This window comes from Pongo abelii, chromosome 4 (genome assembly GCF_028885655.2).
Source record: "Pongo abelii isolate AG06213 chromosome 4, NHGRI_mPonAbe1-v2.0_pri, whole genome shotgun sequence".
NCBI classification, from domain to species: Eukaryota; Metazoa; Chordata; class Mammalia; order Primates; family Hominidae; genus Pongo; species Pongo abelii.
Window position 1 is genome coordinate 156929441 of NC_071989.2, and position 22016 is coordinate 156951456.

Below are 22016 nucleotides of genomic sequence, written 5' to 3' on the forward strand. Positions count from 1 at the left end.
AAATTTTGATAATTCTCTTGCCTAAACCAAGGGTTAACCTAACCCATTGGCCATTCAACTGCCTCAGCAAACAACTAGGATTTTGCATAAGGATGGACAGTGTGCTGAATCTCATTGCTAAAGGAAATGTAGAGTAATTATATAGGATGAAACTTATACTAATTAATGAGATTTAAAGTTTGCTTTATTTTTAACATTTTCATCTGTATCTCTTTTTCAGAAGCTGCTAGTCTGTCTCCAAAAAAAGTAAGTATGTTGAATAACATTTTAACGTCAATAACTATTGACTGTCATTTAGTCAACATATATGTAGGATAAATTCAGTATGTTTAGGGGGATTCGAGATGGCAGCAAACACACATGGAGAAATAGTATCTGTTCTCCAGAAGGCAACTGAAGAAATATGACATACATATAAACAACCATATTTTAAAAATGTTTTTAAAATATTCCAGAGTTAAAGAAGGGAGAACTGCCTTCCAGCTGAGAGGCTGGTGATGTTTTCATAAAAGGCATAACGTGTAAAAGGCAGAGCAAAAGTACCCTGATAAATTGCAGAGGCTCTGGATTCAAATCCTAACTCTACTACTTACCAGCACTTATCTTCAACAAGTTATCTCTATTTCTAAGCTTTAATTTCCACATTTGTAAAGAGAGGTAATAGTAGCATTTACTCTAGTTGTTCTGAAGATTAAACAAGAAAATTCATGTAAGATTTAAGTTTAACGCCCAGCCCAGAAATGCCCAGCAATTGTTAACTGAGTGTAGCAGAAAAAAACAGAATACTGGTAGTGCTAGTATTTGTCATACTGATAACACTAGTACTTAAAGAAGTGGCCAAGCAACATCTGAATATCTGAGCTGGGACTTCCAGCCCTTGTAGTGTATCTAATAGCGGCCTAGCTTGGGGTCTGGGAGAAAAACAGGACATTTGCTTGTGTATGACACAGGTGGACTGCAGCATTTACAAGAAGTATCCAGTGGTGGCCATCCCCTGCCCCATCACATACCTGCCAGTTTGTGGTTCTGACTACATCACTTATGGGAATGAATGTCACTTGTGTACCGAGAGCTTGTGAGTACCTCATAAGAAGAAAATGAGATCTGGAGCCAGTGCTCTCTACTACAAACGCTTCTACTTTCCAGGATCCAGCTTAAATCTCTATAAGTTGTAATTTATAATTATTCCCACCCAGAACAGCAGGTGGGGATAGAAAACCGACTGTTGCACAATCAGACAGGGTAGAGTCACCTGCTTTGCCAGCTTGGACTAGTCCCATCCCATCACAGAACCTCCAGTTCCTGTCTGTCAATTGTGAGAATCCAGTAAGACTGTGAATTCTCAAACTGCTGTCCCCAGAGCACAGAGGTTCTATAGAGGCAAGTCAGGAGTCGCCATTAGGGTTAAAGGGACCATTTGGGGTAGTTTACAACATAAAGTTCAGCTTTGACTATTTTAAGTAGTGGAGTGCCATACAATATCATGTTTGAAGAAAGGGCCCTGAATCCCCACCCCCCAAAAATAATTGAAAACTACTACACTACCTGACTTAGATTCTAAGATACTTAACATTCTCACTGAAGCTTGATTCTTAGACAAAGTGTCCCTAGAGGTTATCTTCAAATTCCTAGAGGCTCCAAGTATCTGTAGCTTTAAGGGAGAATAAGGCTACAAAAATGATTGCTTTTCCTTTATCTAAAATAAGGGATGCAAGCTGTCAGTATTTGGACCAGAATACCACGGACATGTTTTGTTTAGGTATTTTGTTTGGCCCACAAAATGTTTTTGCAGAAATGTAGCTAGGCAGATGTCACTTCTTTGGTACAAGACATGCAAATTGCACTTAACTGTCTCATACCGAGTCCGCTGTGATCATCGTTAACTCTTTTAGGCCACTGGATTTTGGACACTTAGATCTTGCGTTTTCATCTTTGTGATTATCTTAACAAGTGAGAACAACAAGCCCTGAGCCCAAAAGGACATATCTACGTATTTATTCCTATTTGGGAGGTTTTATTTCACAAAAGGGAAAATTCTGTAACATAGGCAGACTGGGAAACTAGCCCTTGGCCAGGAAACTAGCTGTTTTCAAGGGACACTGGAGGGAAACATGATGAAAGTCCTCCTCACTAATGCAGGATCCAGTTTTGTCAAAGGACTTGCTGACCAGGAAAAGCTGAGAGATAGGCCCTCTTAATTTTGTCAGAGTACTCTTTCTTTGTTGTTTTAAGACACTGGGTGGTCAGCGGGGATCTGGAATCAGAGGAGGCAGCAGAGGGGTGGAATTATCACCGGACTAGGGAAATTCTGCTCTTTCCTCTGTCAGAATGTGCTTTGGCAAGGTCATTCATTTTCTGAGACTCAGTTTCCTTATCTGTAAAATGAGGTGCTGCCTCATAATCTCTATAGTTCCTTTCAGCACTAACATTACATAAAATTTCCTCTTGTGCTAATGAATCTTGTGAACTGTGTCTTCCCTTAGGAAAAGTAATGGAAGAGTTCAGTTTCTTCACGATGGAAGTTGCTAAATTCTCCATGGACATAGAGAGAAAGGAATGATATTCTCATCATCACCTTCATCGTCCCAGTCTCTGACTGAGTTTCTTTCAGTTTTACTGATGTTCTGGGTGGGGGACAGAGCCAGATTCAGAGTCATCTTGATTGAATGGAGAAAGTTTCTGTACTACCCCTACAAATGCATGCCTCACTGACAGACTAGTATTTTTTTTAACACATCAATAAAAAAATAATCTCCCAGAAAGTTTATCTTTGCTTCTGTTTGTGTTTGTTTCTTAGATCGGGGTATAAAACAACACAATTATAAAAGAAAATTGAAAAACACACAAGTCTTGTTGTTTAGGAAAAACTTTTACACAAAGAATCCCAATCAGCTTCCAAGAAACACATGCACACCACACACACAAACACACACACACACACACACGATACACAGACATACACACACACAAATGCCAGTGAACACCACACCTTCTCCTGGAGTCTTTATCCACTAGAGAAAAGCCTTTGTACCATACTGTTGCTTTACGTTGGTCTCCTTTTTTAAAAGATCCCTAAAAGAGAACCTCTCTTGCTCCAAGAAGTCACTTCTAGAAGGGAAGTTTTTCTTCCTATTCCTTTCCAGAAACACACCACAATTTCTCATAGGCCAGCTCTTCTAGAGTACTGATGGGAAAGCCACTGCTTCAACAGGAAGCATGTCCATTGTTGTAGAGATCTGATTGTTGAGATGTTCTACTTGTCTAGAATTGAAGACTACATTCATGAGGCTATCAACCATCAGCACCAGTGAGACTATATAATAAAGAAGTTCACCCTTTTTGCCAATTAACAGACTTTTCATTATTAAAAATGAATATTCTGTCTCCATTGAAATTTATTTTCTCCAGGATAAAAATCTCTGGTTAATTCAACCCTTTTTTCTCAAGTGTTATTTCCCTTATAATATTTCTATCCTGGACCATACTCCTTGGATCTGTTACAATTAGGCATTGTCCATCTTAAAATATGTCGGTATGTTGTCCAAAAATAGACTAATCACCGAAATTTTTTTTGTCCGACAGATACAGAGAAATTAAAACTACCACCTCTCTACTAAACCTTCCCTTCTATTAATGCAGCTGAATACACCAAGGATCATGTTTATAATATAGAAACATCATTAGAATAAAATCTGACGTTTGCAAATACCAGGCTTGCTGCATAAGAATAATGAGGAATGAACTAAAATAAAGATGTCAGGACTCCACCCTACAAATTATCAACAGAACTGAAGAAAGCCCTAAACAATCTAATTTTTTTTAATTGGGATACATTCAGAATTAGAAAATTCAGAGATAGATGTCCGACCCAGCTCAATACAAGAGGGTCCTGGCTGAAAGCAACATCACTACTGCATGAGATTAACAGGAAATATCTCTTAGAGAAGGTGAAATTTCATTTGAGCCCAGTGTGGCAGAACTGTGGTTATTCACCAGAGTCCTTCCTGGCAAGTGAGAATGGAACCCAACCTCTACTTCTCTTACTAATTGGCTCATAACAACTCACCCTCTCCCAGCAGCCTCTGTGCAGATCCATGCAAATAGGTCTATTTGGACGATAATTTAGCCAGAACATTCACTCAATACAGTATCCACAGCAAAGAAACAGTCTTCTCCAAGTTGTTGGTCACATCCTGCTTGTCCTCATTCTGGTATTTTGGTTTTCCTCTGGTAAGCATCTGGTTATTAATGAGCACTCCCTCTCTGTCATCCATAAAGGACAATACTTAGGGGAAAAAATGGTAAGTGCTAAATCACATCACAAAATTGTCTGATGGAAAATGGAAAATAGTTCTTACATTGACTACAAATTTTAAAAACTTCTTGTCTGCAAATAATTTTAAAGAGCAAATTTTGATCCTTATCTTTTTCACTGTTTTCTTCTTTTTTAGATATTCTTAGTGAGACCAAACATTAGTTTGAGTCTGTATATGATTTATCAAGTTTTGTAAAAGTTGTTTTAAAGCTATTGCATTCATTTAAATTTTTAAATCTTGTTTTCAAACAGAATTTTATCATTTTAAAACATTTTAATAAGAATTTCTTAATTTTATTCTCTGTGATAGGCTGGACTAGTGCAATTTTTTTTTTTTTTTTTTTTTTAACAAATGAGGGAAATTAAGCTAGAAAGCATAGGTGGGGACCTAGGATTAAATGCCATATATTCTAATTCCAAGTCCAAGTCCAATCCTCTTTTCATTATGCCACCCTGATTTTCAACATCAGTATGGTATCATTGACTTAAAATCTAGGGAAAATAAGTTATAACTAAAATATCTTTACATTATGTCTAACATATGACCTGTACGAGCAAAAATCAGTTTTGAGAAAGAATCAACAAAGCTGAGATCTCCCCAAGTCATTACTTACCCACAAAGAAAAGCATCAATTATTTCCCAATGAATAAATAATTGCAAGAAATAGTTTGTAGTAATCAATTTGTATGAGTAAAAATAAAGATATTTTATATTGAGTATTTCCTCACAATGACCTTATACTATTCAAAAGCCCTAGCAATTTTTTTTGTCTAACTTTCAAATAATCTAATGATGGCTAACACTTGTTTTACACTAGAACTTGTGAAATATGTTTTATGTTTGTTATTTCATTTATTTCTCTCAATTATACTATGAGAAATTTCCTGTTATCCACTGAGATTTGGCAAGAAGGAATTTATACAAAACCACAAAGTTAGTTAGCATTTTTGCCTTGATGATTTGACTTTATACCCCATATGTTTAATCACTATAGTCTACAGCCTGCGTACATGAAAGCTTGCAGGTAAATTGTAATAGATATATTGATATGACACAGGTATACTCTGTAATAGATACATTGATCATGACACAGGTATACTCCGACACTGGGAGCTCATCTTTACCCTTGTGTGTGGTACACATAGAAAGACTTATGTCAATCCCTGCCAACTGTACATGAAGATCAGGTAAAGATATCAATGGAACCATGATATAGAATGTGCATGAAATATACATCTTCACTTTAATAATTCCTCATTGTCAGGAATGGAAGAGAGCCAGTCAACAGCCTCATTTTATGGATGGAAACACTGAGCTCCAAAAGCTGAAAATGCTTCATTGCTTATGTGGAAGACCAAGAGAAGAACCCAGGTCTGCTTACTCCCAATCAATTCAGGGACCAAATACTATTTCCAGAGTTTTATCCACTATAGCTTATGATCCCTGAAAATCAAATTCCTTCTACTATGATATGACCTAGTACGTATATCTATAAAGCACTTTATAGTTTACAAAACACTTTCATAGCCCAGTTGTAGGGCTGTAAGTGGCAGACGGGTCTACTGGCTCAGGGTCTAAATAACGTTTGTTCTGCAGACTTAGATAAGAAAGCTAAGGAAACATCTAGCTTCATAGGAGACCAGGGCAGGCTTAGTTCTGCAATCTATATGACATCCAAAGTGGACACTAGACTGTTGATAATGCTGACCTTTTTCTTCCAGCATTTATGAAAACTCACGACCTTAAAAGTATCCCCAATCTTTCTGAAATTGAAGTCTAGATTTGGTCTACAATGGATACATTCCCAGAATCCTTTTAATATTTATAAATGAATTTTAAAATAGTTATTGCTGTTCAAATTTTAAAACCTACCTATAAGCAAAATATAGAAGATACAATTATGGAATACAGAACAGAACATGCATATTTTCAATGTATGAAATATAAAAGTAAAAATAGAGGTGAAAAATCCCTAGACAAAAATGCTGATTGAGGGAAGTGTATGGAGACAGATGAAGTACTTATTGGGTTATGAGATACTGTCTAAAGATGATGACATAGAAATAGTGACTGAAGTACATTACTTTAGGTTACAAAGTTAACAAGCAGAATTTTAAAAAGTCATGATATGCCTATCAAAAATTGGGATGAATGAAAAGGAAATGTAAATTAATACTTTTTTCCTCCATAGATGGGAGTCAACAAATAATTAATTTTAGCTAGTAAGGCACTAGATGTATATTATTAAGAATTATGATGGCAATAATCTAAAAACAGAAATGGTTCAAATGAGTTCCCACTGAAGTGTGACGCTGATGATAAAAGACAAGTTTTTCATTATAAACTGTTTAATGTCAATGGAATTTATAAGTATTTCTTACAATGACATATATATTAACTTTATTAACTTTCTTTCCTTCTTTATTCTTAGGAAGAGTAAATCATTCCCACATGGGAAGCTGCTAACTTGCCGTCATATGAATGTGAAGTAAATTTGTTTTTAAAATTTTACCTTTTGAAGTTTAGGTATTGGAGAAGAAGTGATTTCATTGAGATTTCTCTCTGTGTGATCATCAGCATTTGCATCTTTATGGTCTTTATGAATCCTTCTCATCATTGTTTTCATTATAAAACTCCACCAAGCAGCTCAGGAGAACACAATGAACCCAGGAGACTCATGGGCTTAACCCAACCTGAACATTTACAAGGTATGTAGCCCCGCGAAAGTAATTTAATGTGTATCTAAAGTATTTCTTTCTTTACTTATAAAATAAAGAGAATAATCACCCCTAATTAGACATGTATATTGTGGGAGTCAGATGAGATAATGCATGCAAACATGCTTTGTAAACTATAATGTCCTACAAAAATCTAAAGAAACAATTATGATCTGAATGCCCATCCTTCTCCAATATTTACTACGGCCTAAAAACATAAATCACTTTCTTTGCAACATGCATGGCATATTAAAGAAATACAACCAATAATTTTTCAAGTTTTTTTCCCCTTGCTTGAAAAATGAAAACATTTCTATTCGTTAGAAATTGATATTAGAAAGTGAAAAGGAGAATGTATAACTTGGAACATACAAAGATTATACACATTCGTTTACATAGTTTGTCCCATTAAAACATGGCCTATTGAACTCAATAGTATGGGTTTGCAACATAAAATGAGATATTTACATAATCTCAAAGAATCTCGTCATAAAGTGTTTATTAATTATGAAAGAAAAGAATAACTTTATAGTAGAAAAATCATTCAGACACTGCCCTTACTCAAGTGATCAAAGTTGACATCATTAATGATAGGCAAATCAACATCATATATACTGGCTGAAAAGATACAATATGCAGAACACAGAATAACGTTTGGATTTCTCTGACAAAAATGCACAACCTGAATATAATCATTATGAGATATCAGACAAACTCAAATTCAGAAACATTCTACAAAATCACTGGTCTATAACTTCCAAAACCAGGAAAGCACTGTTTCAATGTTATGCCCTGAAGAAGACTGAAGAACATGGCAATGCATGATCCTGAATGGGTCTTATTATTATTATTATTAATGGGAAATAATTCACAAAGCATAAAATTCATGGCTTTTTGTACCCTCAGAGAGAGAGAGAGTCAAAATTCATGTTTTTAAAATATAAATTTCAGTAGTTTCTGGTCTGTTAACAAAATTGTGCAATCATCACCACTATCTAATTCCAGAACATTTCATCACACCAAAAAGAAACTATTCCTTTAGCAGTCACTCTACCCCCTACTATCCTCCCAACCCCTGGGAATCACTAATCTAATTTCTGTCTGTGGATTTGCTATTCTTGACATTGTATATAAATAAAATTATGCAATATGTGCTTTTTGTGTCTGGCTTCTTTTACTTAGTATTAAGTTTTTAAGGTTAATCCATGTTGTGGCATGTATCAGTACTTCATTCCTTTATACAGCTGAAATATATTCCATTGCATGGATATATGACATTCAATCATTCATAAATTGATGGATAGTTGGGTTGTTTCCAATTTGGGGTTTTATAAATAAAGCTGCTATGTACATTCATGTACAAGTTTTGTGTGGACATGTTTTCAATAATCTTGAATAAATACCTAAGAGTGGAATTGCTAGTAACTCTACGTTTAACTTTTCGAGGAGCTACCAAACTATTTTTCAAAGCAGCTTCACCATTTTACATTTTCATTTACATTTATACCAGCGATGTATAATGATTCCAATTTCTCTACCTATTCACCAACACGTCACCTGTCTTTTTTATCTTAACCATCCTAATGGATGGGGAGCGATAACTGATGTTGATTTTCATGTCCCTAATAACTAATGGTGTTAGTGGTCTTTTCATGTGCTTATTGACCTTTTGCATTTCTTTGGAGAAATGTCCATTCAAATCCTTTGCTCATTTTTAATCAGACTGCCTTTTTATTATTGAACTGTAATTTTTTATATATATTTTAGATACTAGTGTCTCATCAGATACATGATTTGCAAATATTTTCTCTCATTCTGTAAGCTGTCCTTTGAGGCACAAAATCTTTCAATTTTCATACTGTCCAATTTACCTATTATATCTTTTGTTCTTGTACTTTTAGTGTCATATCTAAGAAATCATTGCCTATTCAAAGGTTACTAAGATTTACACTTTGGGTTTTTTCTAAAAGTTCTTTCGTTTTTAGATTTTACATGTAACTCTCTGATCCATTTTCAGTTACTTTTTATATGTGGTATCTTACGTTATTTTGCATGTGGATATCCAGTTGTCCCAGCCTGAATTTTCAAAAAGATTATTCTCCAAAGAATTGTCTTGGCACCCTTGTCAAAAATCAATTCGCCATATATCCAAAATATACAACGAACTCAAACAATTCAGTGACAAAAAAACTACTAAAATTGGGCAAAGGACCTGAATAAACATTTCTTGAATGAAGACATACAAATGGTCAACAGATATATGAAAAAATGCTCAACATCTCTAATTACTAGAGAAATATGACTTAAAACCACAATAGTATATCACTTTGCACCTGTTACATTGGCTAGCATCAAAAAGATGAAAGATAACAAGTGTTGGTGAGAACATGAGAAAAAGGAATATGTACACTGTTGGTGGGATTGTGAATTAGTACAGTCATTTTGGAAAATAATATAAAAGTTTCTCAAAAGCTAAAAATTGAATAACCATGTTATCCAGCAATCCCACTTATGGGTATACATCCAAAGAAACTGAAACCGGTAGTCAACGAGATGTCTGCATTTCCATGTTCATTGCACCATTATTCACAATAGCCAAGATATGTAAATAACCAAAGTGCCCATCAACAGAGGAATGAATTATTATTATTATTATTATTATTACACTTTAAGTTTTAGGGTACATGTGCACAACGTGCAGCTTTGTTACATATGTATACATGTGCCATGTTTGTGTGCTGCACCCATTAACTCATCATTTAGCATTAGGTATATCTCCTAACGCTATCCCTCCACCCTCTCCCCACCCCACAACAGTCCCCGGTGTGTGATGTTCCCCTTCCTGTGTCCATGTGTTCTCATTGTTCAATTCCCACCTATGAGTGAGAACATGCGGTGTTTGGTTTTTTCTCCTACAGATAGTTTGCTGAGAATGATGGTTTCCAGTTTCATCCATGTCCCTACAAAGGGCATGAACTCATCCTTTTTTATGGCTGCCTAGTATTCCATGATGTATATGTGCCACATTTTCTTAATCCAGTCTATCATTGTTGGACATTTGGGATTTGGGTTGGTTCCAAGTCTTTGCTATTGTGAATAGTGCCGCAATAAACATACGTGTGCATGTATCTTTATAGCAGCATGATTTATAATCCTTTGGGTATATACCCAGTAATGGGATGGCTGCGTCAAATGGTACTTCTAGTTCTAGATCCCTGAGGAATCGCCACACTGTCTTCTACAATGGTTGAATTAGTTTACAGTCCCACCAACAGTGTAAAAGTGTTTCTATTTCTCCACATCCTCTCCAGCACCTGTTGTTTCCTGACTTTTTAATGATTGCCATTCTAACTGGTGTGAGATGGTATCTCATTGTGGTTTTGATTTGCGTTTCTCTGATAGCCAGTGATGAGCATTTTTTCATGTGTTTTTTGACTGCATAAATGTCTTCTTTTGAGAAGTGTCTCTTCATATCTTTTACCCACTTTTCGATGGGGTTGTTTTTTTCTTGTAAATTTGTTTGAGTTTATTGTAGATTCTGGATATTAGCCCTTTGTCAGTTCAGTAGGTTGCAAAAATTTTCTCCCATTCTGTAGGTTGCCTGTTCACTCTGATGGTAGTTTCTTTTGCTCTGCAGAAGCTCTTTAGTTTAATTAGATCCCATTTGTCAATTTTGGCTTTTGTTGCCATTGCTTTTGGTGTTTTAGACGTGAAGTCCTTGCCCATGCCTATGTCCTGAATGGTATTGCCTAGGTTTTCTTCTAGGGTTTTTATGGTTTTAGGTCTAACATTTAAGTCTTTAATCCATCTTGAATTAATTTTTGTATAAGGTGTAAGGAAGGGATCCAGTTTCAGCTTTCTCCATATGGCTAGCCAGTTTTCCCAGCATTATTTATTAAATAGGCAATCCTTTCCCCATTGCTTGTTTTTGTCAGGTTTGTCAAAGATCAGATAGTTGTAGATATGCGGCATTATTTCTGAGGGCTCTGTTCTGTTCCATTGGTCTATATCTCTGTTTTGGTACCAGTACCATGCTGTTTTGGTTACTGTAGCCTTGTAGTATAGTTTGAAGTCAGGTAGCGTGATGCCTCCAGCTTTGTTCTTCTGGCTTAGGATTGACTTGGCAATGCGGGCTCTTTTTTGGTTCCAGATGAACTTTAAAGTAGTTTTTTCCAATTCTGTGAAGAAACTCATTGGTAGCTTGATGGGGATGGCATTGAATTTATAAATTACCTTGGGCAGTATGGCCATTTTCACAATATTGATTCTTCCTATCCATGAGCATGGAATGTTCTTCCATTTATTTGTATCCTCTTTTATTTCATTGAGCAGTGGTTTGTAGTTCTCCTTGAAGAGGTCCTTCACATCCCTTGTAAGTTGGATTCCTAGGTATTTTATTCTCTTTGAAGCAATTGTGAATGGGAGTTCACTCATGATTTGGCTCTCTGTTTGTCTGTTATTGGTGTATAAGAATGCTTGTGATTTTTGCACACTGATTTTGTATCCTGAGACTTTGCTGAAGTTGCCTATCAGCTTAAAGAGATTTTGGGCTGAGACGATGGGGTTTTCTAGATATACAATCATGTCATCTGCAAACAGGGACAATTTCACTTCCTCTTTTCCTAATCGAATGGCCTTTATTTCCTTCTCCTGCCTGATTGCCCTGGCCAGTACTTCCAACACTATGTTGAATAGGAGTGGTGAGAGAGGGCATCCCTGTCTTGTGCCAGTTTTCAAAGGGAATGCTTCCAGCTTTTCTCCATTCAGTATGATATTGGCTGTGGGTTTATCATAGACAGCTCTTATTATTTTGAGATACGTCCCATCAATACCTAATCTATTGAGAGTTTTTAGCATGAAGGGTTGTTGAATTTTGTCAAAGGCCTTTTCTGCATCTATTGAGATAATCATGTGGTTTTTGTCTTTGGTTCTGTTTATATGCTGGATTATGTTTATTGATTTTCATATGTTGAACCAGCCTTGCATCAGAGGGATGAAGCCCACTTGATCATGGTGGATAAGCTTTTTGATGTGTTGCTGGATTCAGTTTGCCAGTATTTTATTGAGGATTTTTGCATCAATGTTCATCAAGGATATTGGTCTAAAATTCTCTTTTTTTTGTTGTCTCTCTGCCAGGCTTTGGTATCAGGATGATGCTGGCCTCATAAAAATGAGTTAGGGACAATTCCCTCATTTTCTATTGACTGGAATAGTTTCAGAAGGAATGGTACCAGCTCCTCCTTTTACCTCTGGTAGAATTTGGCTGTGAATCCATCTGGTCCTGGACTTTTTTTGGTTGGTAAGCTATTAATTATTGCCTCAATTTCAGAGCCTGTTATTGGTCTATTCAGAGATTCAACTTCTTCCTGGTTTAGTCTTGGGAGACTGCATGTGTTGAGGAATGTATCCATTTCTTCTAGATTTTCTAGTTTATTTGCATAGAGGTGTTTATAGTATTCTCTGATGGTAGTTTGTATTTCTGTGGGATCAGTGGTGATATCCCCTTTGTCATTTTTTATTGCATTTATTTGATTCTTCTCTCTTTTCTTCTTTATTAGTCTTGCTAGCGTTCTATCAATTTTGTTGATCTTTTCAAAAAACAGCTCCTGGATTCATTGATTTTTTGAAGGGTTTTTTGTGTCTCTATCTCCTCCAGTTCTGCTCTGATCTTAGTTATTTCTTGCCTTCTGCTAGCTTTTGAATGTGTTTGCTCTTGCTTCTCTAGTTCTTTTAATTGTGATGTTAGGGTGTCAATTTTAGATCTTTCCTGCTTTATCTTGTGGGCATTTAGTGCTATAAATTTCCCTCTACACACTGCTTTGAATTCTGGTATGTTGTGTCTTTGTTCTCATTGGTTTCAAAGAACATCTTTATTTCTGCCTTCATTTCGTTATGTATCCAGTAGTCATTCAGGAGCAGGTTGTTCAGTTTCCATGTAGTTGAGCAGTTTTGAGTGAGCTTCTTAATCCTGAGTTCTAGTTTGATTGCACTGTGGTCTGAGAGACAGTTTGTTATAATTTCTGTTCTTTTACATTTGCTGAGGAGTGCTTTACTTCCAACTATGTGGTCAATTTTCGGATAGGTGTGGTGTGGTGTTGAAAAAAATGTATATTCTGTTGATTTGGGGTGGAGTTCTGTAGATGTCTATTAGGTCTGCTTGCTGCAGAGCTGAGTTTAATTCCTGGGTATCCTTGTTAACTTTCTGACTCATTGATCTGTCTAATGTTGACAGTGGGGTGTTAAAGTCTCCCATTATTATTGTGTGGGGGTCTAAGTCTCTTTGTAGTTCACTAAGGACTTGCTTTATGAATCTGGGTGCTCCTGTATTGGGTGCATATATATTTAGGATAGTTAGCTCTTCTTGTTGAATTGATCCCTTTACCATCATGTAATGGCCTTGTCTCTTTTGATCTTTGTTGTTTTAAAGTCTGTTTTATCCAAGACTAGGATTGCAACCCCTGCCTTTTTTTGTTTTCCATTTGGTTGGTAGATCTTCCTCCATCCCTTTATTTTGAGCCTATCTGTGTCCCTGCAAGTGAGATGGGTTTCCTGAATACAGCACACTGATGGGTCTTGACTCTTTATCCAATTTGCCAGTCTGTGCCTTTTAATTGGAGCACTTAGCCCATTTACATTTAGGGTTAGTACTGTTAAGTGTGAATTTGAGCCTGTCATTATGATGTTAGCTGGTTATTTTGCTTGTTAGTTGATGCAGTTTCTTCCTAGCCTTGGTGGTCTTTACAATTTGGCATGTTTTTGCAGTGGTTGGTACCGGTTGTTCCTTTCCATGTTTATTGCTTCCTTCTGGAGCTCTTTTAGGGCAGGCCTGGTGGTGACAAACTCTCTCAGCATTTGCTTGTCTGTAAAGTAATTTATAAAGTATTTTATTTCTCCTTCACTTATGAAGCTTAGTTTGGCTGCATATGAAATTCTCGGTTGAAAATTCTTTTCTTTAAGAATGCTGAATATTGGCCCCCACTCTCTTCTGGCTTATAGAGTTTCTCCATGGGCGTAGGACCCTCTGAGCCAGGTGGGGGATATAATCTCCTGGTGTGCTGTTTGTTAAGCCCGCTGGAAAAGCGCAGTATTAGGGTGGGAGTGACCTGATTTTCCAGGTGCTGTCACCCCTTTCTTTGACTAGGAAAGGGAATTCCCTGACCCCTTGCACTTCCCAGGTGCGGCGATGCCTCGCCCTGCTTCCGCTCACACACGGTGCACTGCACCCACTGTCCTGCACCCACTGTCTGGCACTCCACAGTGAGACGAACCCGGTGCCTCAGTTGGAAATGCAGAAATCACCCATCTTCTGTGTCACTCATGCTGGGAGCTGTAGACTGGAACTGTTCCTATTCAGCCATCTTGGCTCCACCTCTCTAGAGGAATGAATTTTTAAAATGTGATATACACAATGGAATATTATTCAGCCTTAAAAGAAGGATATTCCGTCATTTGTGACAACACGGATGAAACTAGAAGATATTATGCTAGGTGCAATAAACCAAGCACAGAAAGACAAATAAATACTACGTGATCTCACTTATATGTGGAATCTAAGAGTCAAACTCATAGTAGGAGAGAGTAGAACGGTGGTTACCAGAAGCTATGGGTCAGGAAGTGGAGAGGGAAAGGGAAGACACTGGCCAAAGGGTGCAAAGTTTCAATTAGAAAAGAGGAATCTGTTTTGGTGATCTATTGCACAGCATAATGAGTACAGTTAATAATAACATATTCTATATTTCAACATAGCTAAAAAAGTGGATTTTAAATGTTCTCCAAAAAAATGATGAGTATTTGAAGTGATTGATATGTTAGCTAACCAGATTTGATCATTCCACAATGTATACATCCATCAAAACATCACATTGTACTCCATAAATGTATATAATTATTATTTGTCAATTAAAATAAAACTATATTTCAAAAAATCAATTCACCATAAAAGAATTTATTTTTGGACTATCCTTATGTCTCTATTATACTGTTTTGATTACTATAGTTTTGTAGTAAATTTTAATATTGGAAAATGTGAGTTTCTTTATCAGATAGGCAACTGAGATTTTGATAGGGATTATGTTGAATCTGTAGATCAATTTGAGGAATATGACCACTATAACAATAGTACATCTTGCTCTTTGGGGTCAGTTTTCTATAAAGGCATTGATGGCAAATGGCACAGATGGCAAAATTTGAATGTGGCCTTAAGGCAAAGACTACATATGAAGTTCTTTGGTCTATTCTTGCAATGGTAAATTCCAAAGAAAAAGTTGTAAACTTAAAAATGTGTTCTTCCTGCCTGTTGTGTAAAGTGGGTACTAGTAACATGATAAATCTGTTCCTATGAAGGAGGTCAACCTCCAAAAGAGCAACCTCAAAGCACAGCAGTTACTTCAGAATGTTAAATGCCAAAGAGAATCTGAGGGGATTTGCCACACAGGCTGAGTTGTTCAGTAAATTCTCAAGTAAACCAGGAGGCTGTGCTCACTTACCCCACTCCCAACACACACTTATTACAAATTAAGTTGTTTAATCTGAAACCTTGGAAATGTGATTTAACCTGAGACTCATTTACCTTCTGTAAAATGGAAGTAAATAGCGATACCAATAGGTTTTTCTAGGATCTGTGCTAGATGAGCATTCACGACAGATAAAGTGGGGGACATTTGGAAGATTATAATTGGAAAAGTGGTGCAAAAGCAGTAGTACATAATGGGAACTCAAGTTCACCAGGCTTTTTGAAATATTTCTCAAGAACAAAATATCAGTGTTAAATAGGCTTTCTCCCTATTTTTCAGTATCTGTAATTTTACTGGACTCTCCTCAGAAAATACCATGGACTATTCTAAAGTTCCACTAAAGTGAAGAGCTGGACTCACCATAGAGGGAAAAGTGGGACTGACAATGAGGCTGCTAAATAACTCACATTAACTTGGATTTTTCTACTTGCTCTCTGAGATGCTTCCTGACAAGTCAGTGAGTAAAGGTCATCTTCTCTCAGTGTCAAGGAATTATACCCACTTCAAGTCAGAAATGGGACATTAGAGATCATCTTTACCTCACCTGGGAAACTTATACAGTAATATTTTTTTAAATTTAATGATGAGTCTTAAATAAGGTTCCCAAATAATGAGTTGGTAGCATTTAAAAATTTTTCATATTTTGCCTCATAATAACAAAAACTTTATCACAGTCCGGATTCTGAAATTTGGGAACTTCTCATCTGGACTAGTGATCTTCCCATTACTCCAAGTAGCCAAGAGGACTCCATGAGCATGATCCAGGGGTCATTGTGGAAAGAGGGGTACAAGGAAACCAGGCTGCCACATTCCCACATTCCCACTTCATCTAACAGCACACTTCTTTTATCTGTTTAATATGTCATGTTTTTACATAGCATTTTCCAACTCTACTGATGCAGGACAGGCAAGCACCAAAATTGTGGCTTAGCCAGGGAGGGTTCTTGGTTTCGTGCAGGAAAGAATTCAAGGGCGAGCTGATGGTGTTACACAGCATCTTTTACCGAAGTGGCAGTACACAGCAGCAGCACAGTTACTGCTCCTTGCTGAGTTAAACGGGGCTAGCCCATAGGCAGTGTGCCCAGAGTAGCAGCTCAGAGGCAGTTCCGCACTCATATTTTACCCACTTTTAATTATACGCAAATTCAGGGACAGCTTATGCAGAAATTTCTAGGATGAAGGTGGTAACTACGGGGTTGTCATGTCATTGCCATGGAAAGGGGCAGTAATGGCTGGGTGTTGCCACGGCAATGGTAAACTGACATGGCATACTGTGAGGCATGTCTTATGGAGAAGTCCTTATGCTCCGGACCTGTTTTGGCTAGTTCCCAATTTGTTCCAGTGTCCAAGCTCTGCCTCAGGAGTCTAGTCCCACCTCTTCCCTGATTACTACTTACTCTTATGACCTTGAAAACCTTATTTCTCTGTAACTCACTTCATTCACTTTTAAATTCTTAATTGTAATAATACTTGTCTCATTAACTTGTTTTGAAATTTAAATGAGTTAGTATACTTACAGCAGTTACAATAGTACCTGAGGCATAATATGTGCTCAGTAAGTATGCTTACCGTTATTGCTATTACCATCACCTTTGCAGGGTGATTCCTTTAATTCTAATATAATAGAATTATTATAATAGGAAAGAGAGATTGGGTTCAACTCTGGACACAACAGGGACAAGTGGGGATTTATAGCCAAGAAGAAGAATGCGGGGGTCAGTGGATAGAAAATTACTTAATAGAAGACATTAAGGGTAGGGGAGGATTCTTGATAAAAGGACCTAATAGGATTCTTGCTAAAGGCAGGCTAAGCAATTACATGTCAGAGGTGGAGGATAAGGAACTTCATCAGATATCAAGGGTGATCAGATATCAAGAGTGGGGGGGATGATTATGATTTAGTAGGATTCTTTACTAAAACTAAATTTAGTAAGTTATTTACTAAATTGGGACCTGGGGAGGCCAAAGACAAAATAAGGGCCAATGCCAAGGCCTAGTCAAGAAAAGGGTCCAGAGGACCTTAAATAAGTTTGATCAAGAAGAGAAGAGTCTTTCGGTTGGGCACAGAGGCTCACGCCTGTAATTACAGCACTTTGGGAGGCCAAGGCAGGCAGATCACTTGAGGTCACGAGTTCAAGACCAGCCTAGCCAATGTGGTGAAATGTGGCCTCTACTAAAAATGCAAAAATTAGCCAGGTGTGGTGGCATGCTCCTGTAATCTCAGCTACTTGGGAGGCTGAGTCAGGAAAATCCCTTGAACACAGAAGGCAGAGGTTGCAGTGAGCTGAGATCCAGCCTAGGTGATAAAGCAAGACTCTGTCTCTAAAAAAAAAAGAAGACAGTCTTTCTCAAACTACATGAGAGCAGTCACAGTTTTTCATGGACTGTGGCATATTCAAGATAAAATAGTCTCGAAGACAGAGTAAATGCTCATTAATATTTATGAGATGATCAAATGAAGATTAAAAAAAGCCAAGGCTTATTGCGGATAAATAGCTTGCACAAGGTCACATAAAGAGTGATGTAGCTGGCAATTAGTTCAGGTGTGCAAGATTCCCAAAGTTTCAGCTCTCAGAGATAGTATGACAATCTTGTCCCCAGATCATACCAGAATAAGTTCCAACTATCTCTTTACTTTAGAAGGGAAATAAATGTGAATTTCAGCCTTAGATACTAATACTTCCATTAGTAGTATAAAGTGTCCTCCAATTCTACCTACAAAACCTGCAAGAGCTTCTTCCAGAGTTTTCTCATAGAGTCACTCTATCTGAAAACTAGCACATTCCAAAATCAGCACTTTTGTAGCCTTTATTAAAGAATTCAAATGACTCATGGTTTAATTAAGGAACAATTAAAACTTATTAAACCATGGCCAAAAGATTGGTGGCTTGTCTATTGCAAGTTATTGTATGCAATGAAAAATGCCACTGATTATGTACGTAATTGTAGTTCAAAGCAAAGTTACCATCCCATTCTTCATCTATCAGCCTGGGTTTGGGGACTAGCTATTAAAATGGCATGTGCAATTACCTGTCTTTCACAAGAAAAGAATCCCCATGGCTTGCAGACATTTCTGACCTCTTTCTGGAGTTGTACTACTTAGAAATTGCTATTTCACAATTGAGGCAGGAATTATTGAAAATATATAAGGCAGGATCCAAGTGAGCTGGACAGACACCAGGTCACTTCTTTTCCCTACATCTGACTGCCTTGGCCGCTTCAGTACTATGAGAGCAACAGCCATTGTCCTACTCTTGGCTCTGACACTTGCAACCATGTTCAGTGAGTATCTCTGATAATACTGCCCCTGCCCTTGTACTAATAGCTCATGCAGTCTTCTGCCTATGTAATTCTGGGATATATGTAATTCATCACACAAATAATAAGGGAAACTTTTTAAAATGCAACTTTTGCCTCAACCAACAAATCGCTAAATCACATCACCTCAGGGGTAGAGTGGATGTTAACAGTCAGTTAAAGTCCAATGCTTATTCATGAGAATACTTTGTGTAATTTTTTAGGGAGATGATCATCCAGACTCTGCTTTGACTTGATGTCGCCATTTACAGGGAATTCATTTATTCATAAAACATTACAATCAATTGTTTGGCACCATGGGCTATTCTTCTGAGTTAAAATTGGCCTCCCTAGAATTTTCAACCACTGTTCCAACATCTGTCATCTACACCTGTCCACAATAGCAGATCTCCCTAAATATGACTCACTTATTTCTTCTGTCTCTACTGAGCTCTGGTTATGAAGTAGAAAAGATTAAGACAAACTTCTCATTCATTGTGGCATCTTTTCCATTTCTTTGACTAGATTCTACTCCCACTCCAAAAAAGAAAAAAAATTTAAAGACACGTGTGAAGAGCTTCAACCTTTGATACAATGCTGATACACAGTTGTGAAGAGAGACTTACATTTTTATGACAGGCTGAAAGCTAAAGCATAAATCAAAGATTATTTTTCTAGTAACATTAGGTTCTTCCAGAGTTTAATATTGTCTTGTCTTTGTTTTTCTTCCAGGTATAGAATGTGCCAAACAGACGAAACAGATGGTCAGTACACCCATCCTACTTTTATGTAATTTTGAAGTCAATATCAGTAAGGAAATATTTGATACTACATAGTAATTAAATTTCTATATGTTTGAATATTTACTTTATGTGTATCAAAACTGGTTTTATTTCAAAAATTGTAGGCAGATCTTTCTAAAATGGAGAGAGTAGAACAAGGTGGTGAGACACTAGCAACAAAGTTAGAAAGGCCTGGTCTTTAATTCCACCTTTTTGATCACGTGGCCATGGGCAACATACTTATAACATTATTCCAAGACTTGAAGCCATAGTATTTGAAAAGAGCTTAGCACAGTGCCTGGCACATAGTGAAACTCAATAAGGGCAAGTCATGATTCTTATAATTTTTAAATGGGTCACAAATATCTTTGTTCTCTTAGAAAATAAGGACTTTAATTTAGCCTTCCATTCATGACTCAGGTTAGAGTAATGAGTATTGTTGAAAACATCTAGGTGTGGTAGTAAAAATCTTATTTGGCACTCAATTTGAGTTTCACTCTAAACTCTGTTGCTTATTAACTGTGTGACACTGGGGCCTGGGAAATTTATTTTATGTCTTTGAGGCTTTTGTTTTACCTATTAAGGAAAATAATAGGGTTAAGGATATAAATTTTGGAGTCAGATGGGCCTGAGTTCAAGCCATCCTTCATGATTTAGTAGCTGTGAGAGGATGTAAAGGATTACTGAAAGTTACGAGCTTGGTAGTTTCCCATCACATTGTTGAGTATCACATAAACTCTGTCTCCTTGGGATTTGAGCAGGCAAGAAGAGGAAGTGAAATCACACTGGCATATACTTATCATCAGGCACTGCTGTTTCTATTCTGCTGCACTAGCTTCTAAGGTCCTCCTGCCATTATGCCATGCATACCTATCTTTGCATCAGCTCCACTAACCTTAGCCCGAAAACAGGAGGTGTATGGAAGCTGATGAATGAATGAATGAATGAATGAATGAATGAAGCATATCTGGAGGGAAAGAAGAATTCAACTTTAAGTTTGGGTATATTCCAAGCTATTCGAGTAGAGATATTCAACAATTAATAAAATATCATGCCTAGACCTCTCAGACAAAACAAGCTGGAGATGCAGTCTTTTGTATACAGCTGGAGTTTGTGTAGACCTGAAAGAGACATCAAAAGATAAAAAGTTGTGCCTATTATTCATTCAATATTTTCCATGCAATGTAGTGCTAAGCATTGTACACATATCTTTTCATTTACATATTTTTTACTTCCACCCTACAATGTGGTTATTGTCTTTATTTTACAGGTAAAGAAACTAAAGTTTAGAGAGGTAAAATAATTTTTACAGGGTCACATAGAATTTGCATTTAGATGTGTTTGACTTTATATGCTCTTCTATATGCTCATAGATTTTTAAAAAAAATATGAAAAACTTTTCTTGGGAATTGCCTACCTACTTCCACAGGCTTTGCTCTAGGAATTTAGAACACTGGTTCCCAACTACAATATTAAGATACATTCATCTATGTGCTGGTGAAGTATATAACAAGTAAATTGTTACCAATAATTAGTAGTAAAAATCTGTCAATAATGTACTAGTCATTAAAATGATAGTAGTTATCCCTATATTTCACACTTGCATTCATATTGAGCTTTTTCAGTGAAAGACAGAAATAGTAGGATAATTCTTACAGAAAATATATCACACTTCTGAGTACTCCCATGAGAATGGTTGCATTTGAGAATATGCCATGTATTTTAAGAACTGATACATCAACCAGTATAGTGAGAAAAAAAATCTATTTTTACATTAAGCTATGATTTGGGAACCAACTATGGTAAAGATGTTTATCAGTCATGATTTTATATCTGACATAAAACATCTTTACATTTGAAATGTCTTGAAGGGGGTAGATGAGAATCAACAATTGTAATAAGAAACACGCATTGAGAGCCCTCTGAGCTTGCTTGGAAAATCCTAAATCATGATAATAAAGATTTGGTTGAAAGAGTTGAAGGTTTTTAATATGTTTTTTCAGGTTGACTGCAGTCATTATAAAAAGTTACCACCAGGACAACAGAGATTTTGTCATCATATGTATGATCCAATTTGTGGATCTGACGGAAAAACTTATAAAAATGATTGCTTCTTCTGTTCTCAAGTTAAGTAAGTATTAAAATGTTTTCTTTTTCATATTTAAGGTAAAAGTATATATTAAGACAAATTAGAAGGTGTGATGTAGGGCCTAAGGAATATGTGAATCATATCATATTGTCTCTAACAAACAGAGCCTTCCAGTTGGTAGAATTTGGGAGTCCCTGATATCACAATATCCCCACATATTCTGGAAGTAAGAGTGAATCAGAGAATTCTAAAATCTCCAAGTTGAAAGGAAATATATGATCATCTAGTTCAACTTCCACTTG

General features: G+C 36.7%; 1 protein-coding gene across 9 annotated transcripts in view; it reads left to right on the plus strand.

Annotated features, from left to right (window-relative positions):
• SPINK7 (serine peptidase inhibitor Kazal type 7) overlaps positions 1-2767 on the plus strand; it is a 27803-nt gene extending 25036 nt beyond the window's left edge. For all 9 annotated transcript variants that reach the window (XR_008525551.1, XR_008525550.1, XM_054556040.1 and 6 more), the window contains 3 exons: positions 221-246; positions 951-1075; positions 2484-2767. Coding sequence is in view for 7 of the 9 variants with exons in the window: in XM_054556040.1 (XP_054412015.1) it covers positions 221-246; positions 951-1075; positions 2484-2529 (197 nt within the window). In the remaining 2 variants the exon portion in view is untranslated. The remainder of the gene's footprint in view (positions 1-220; positions 247-950; positions 1076-2483) is intronic.
• Positions 2768-22016: the final 19249 nt, after the last annotated feature.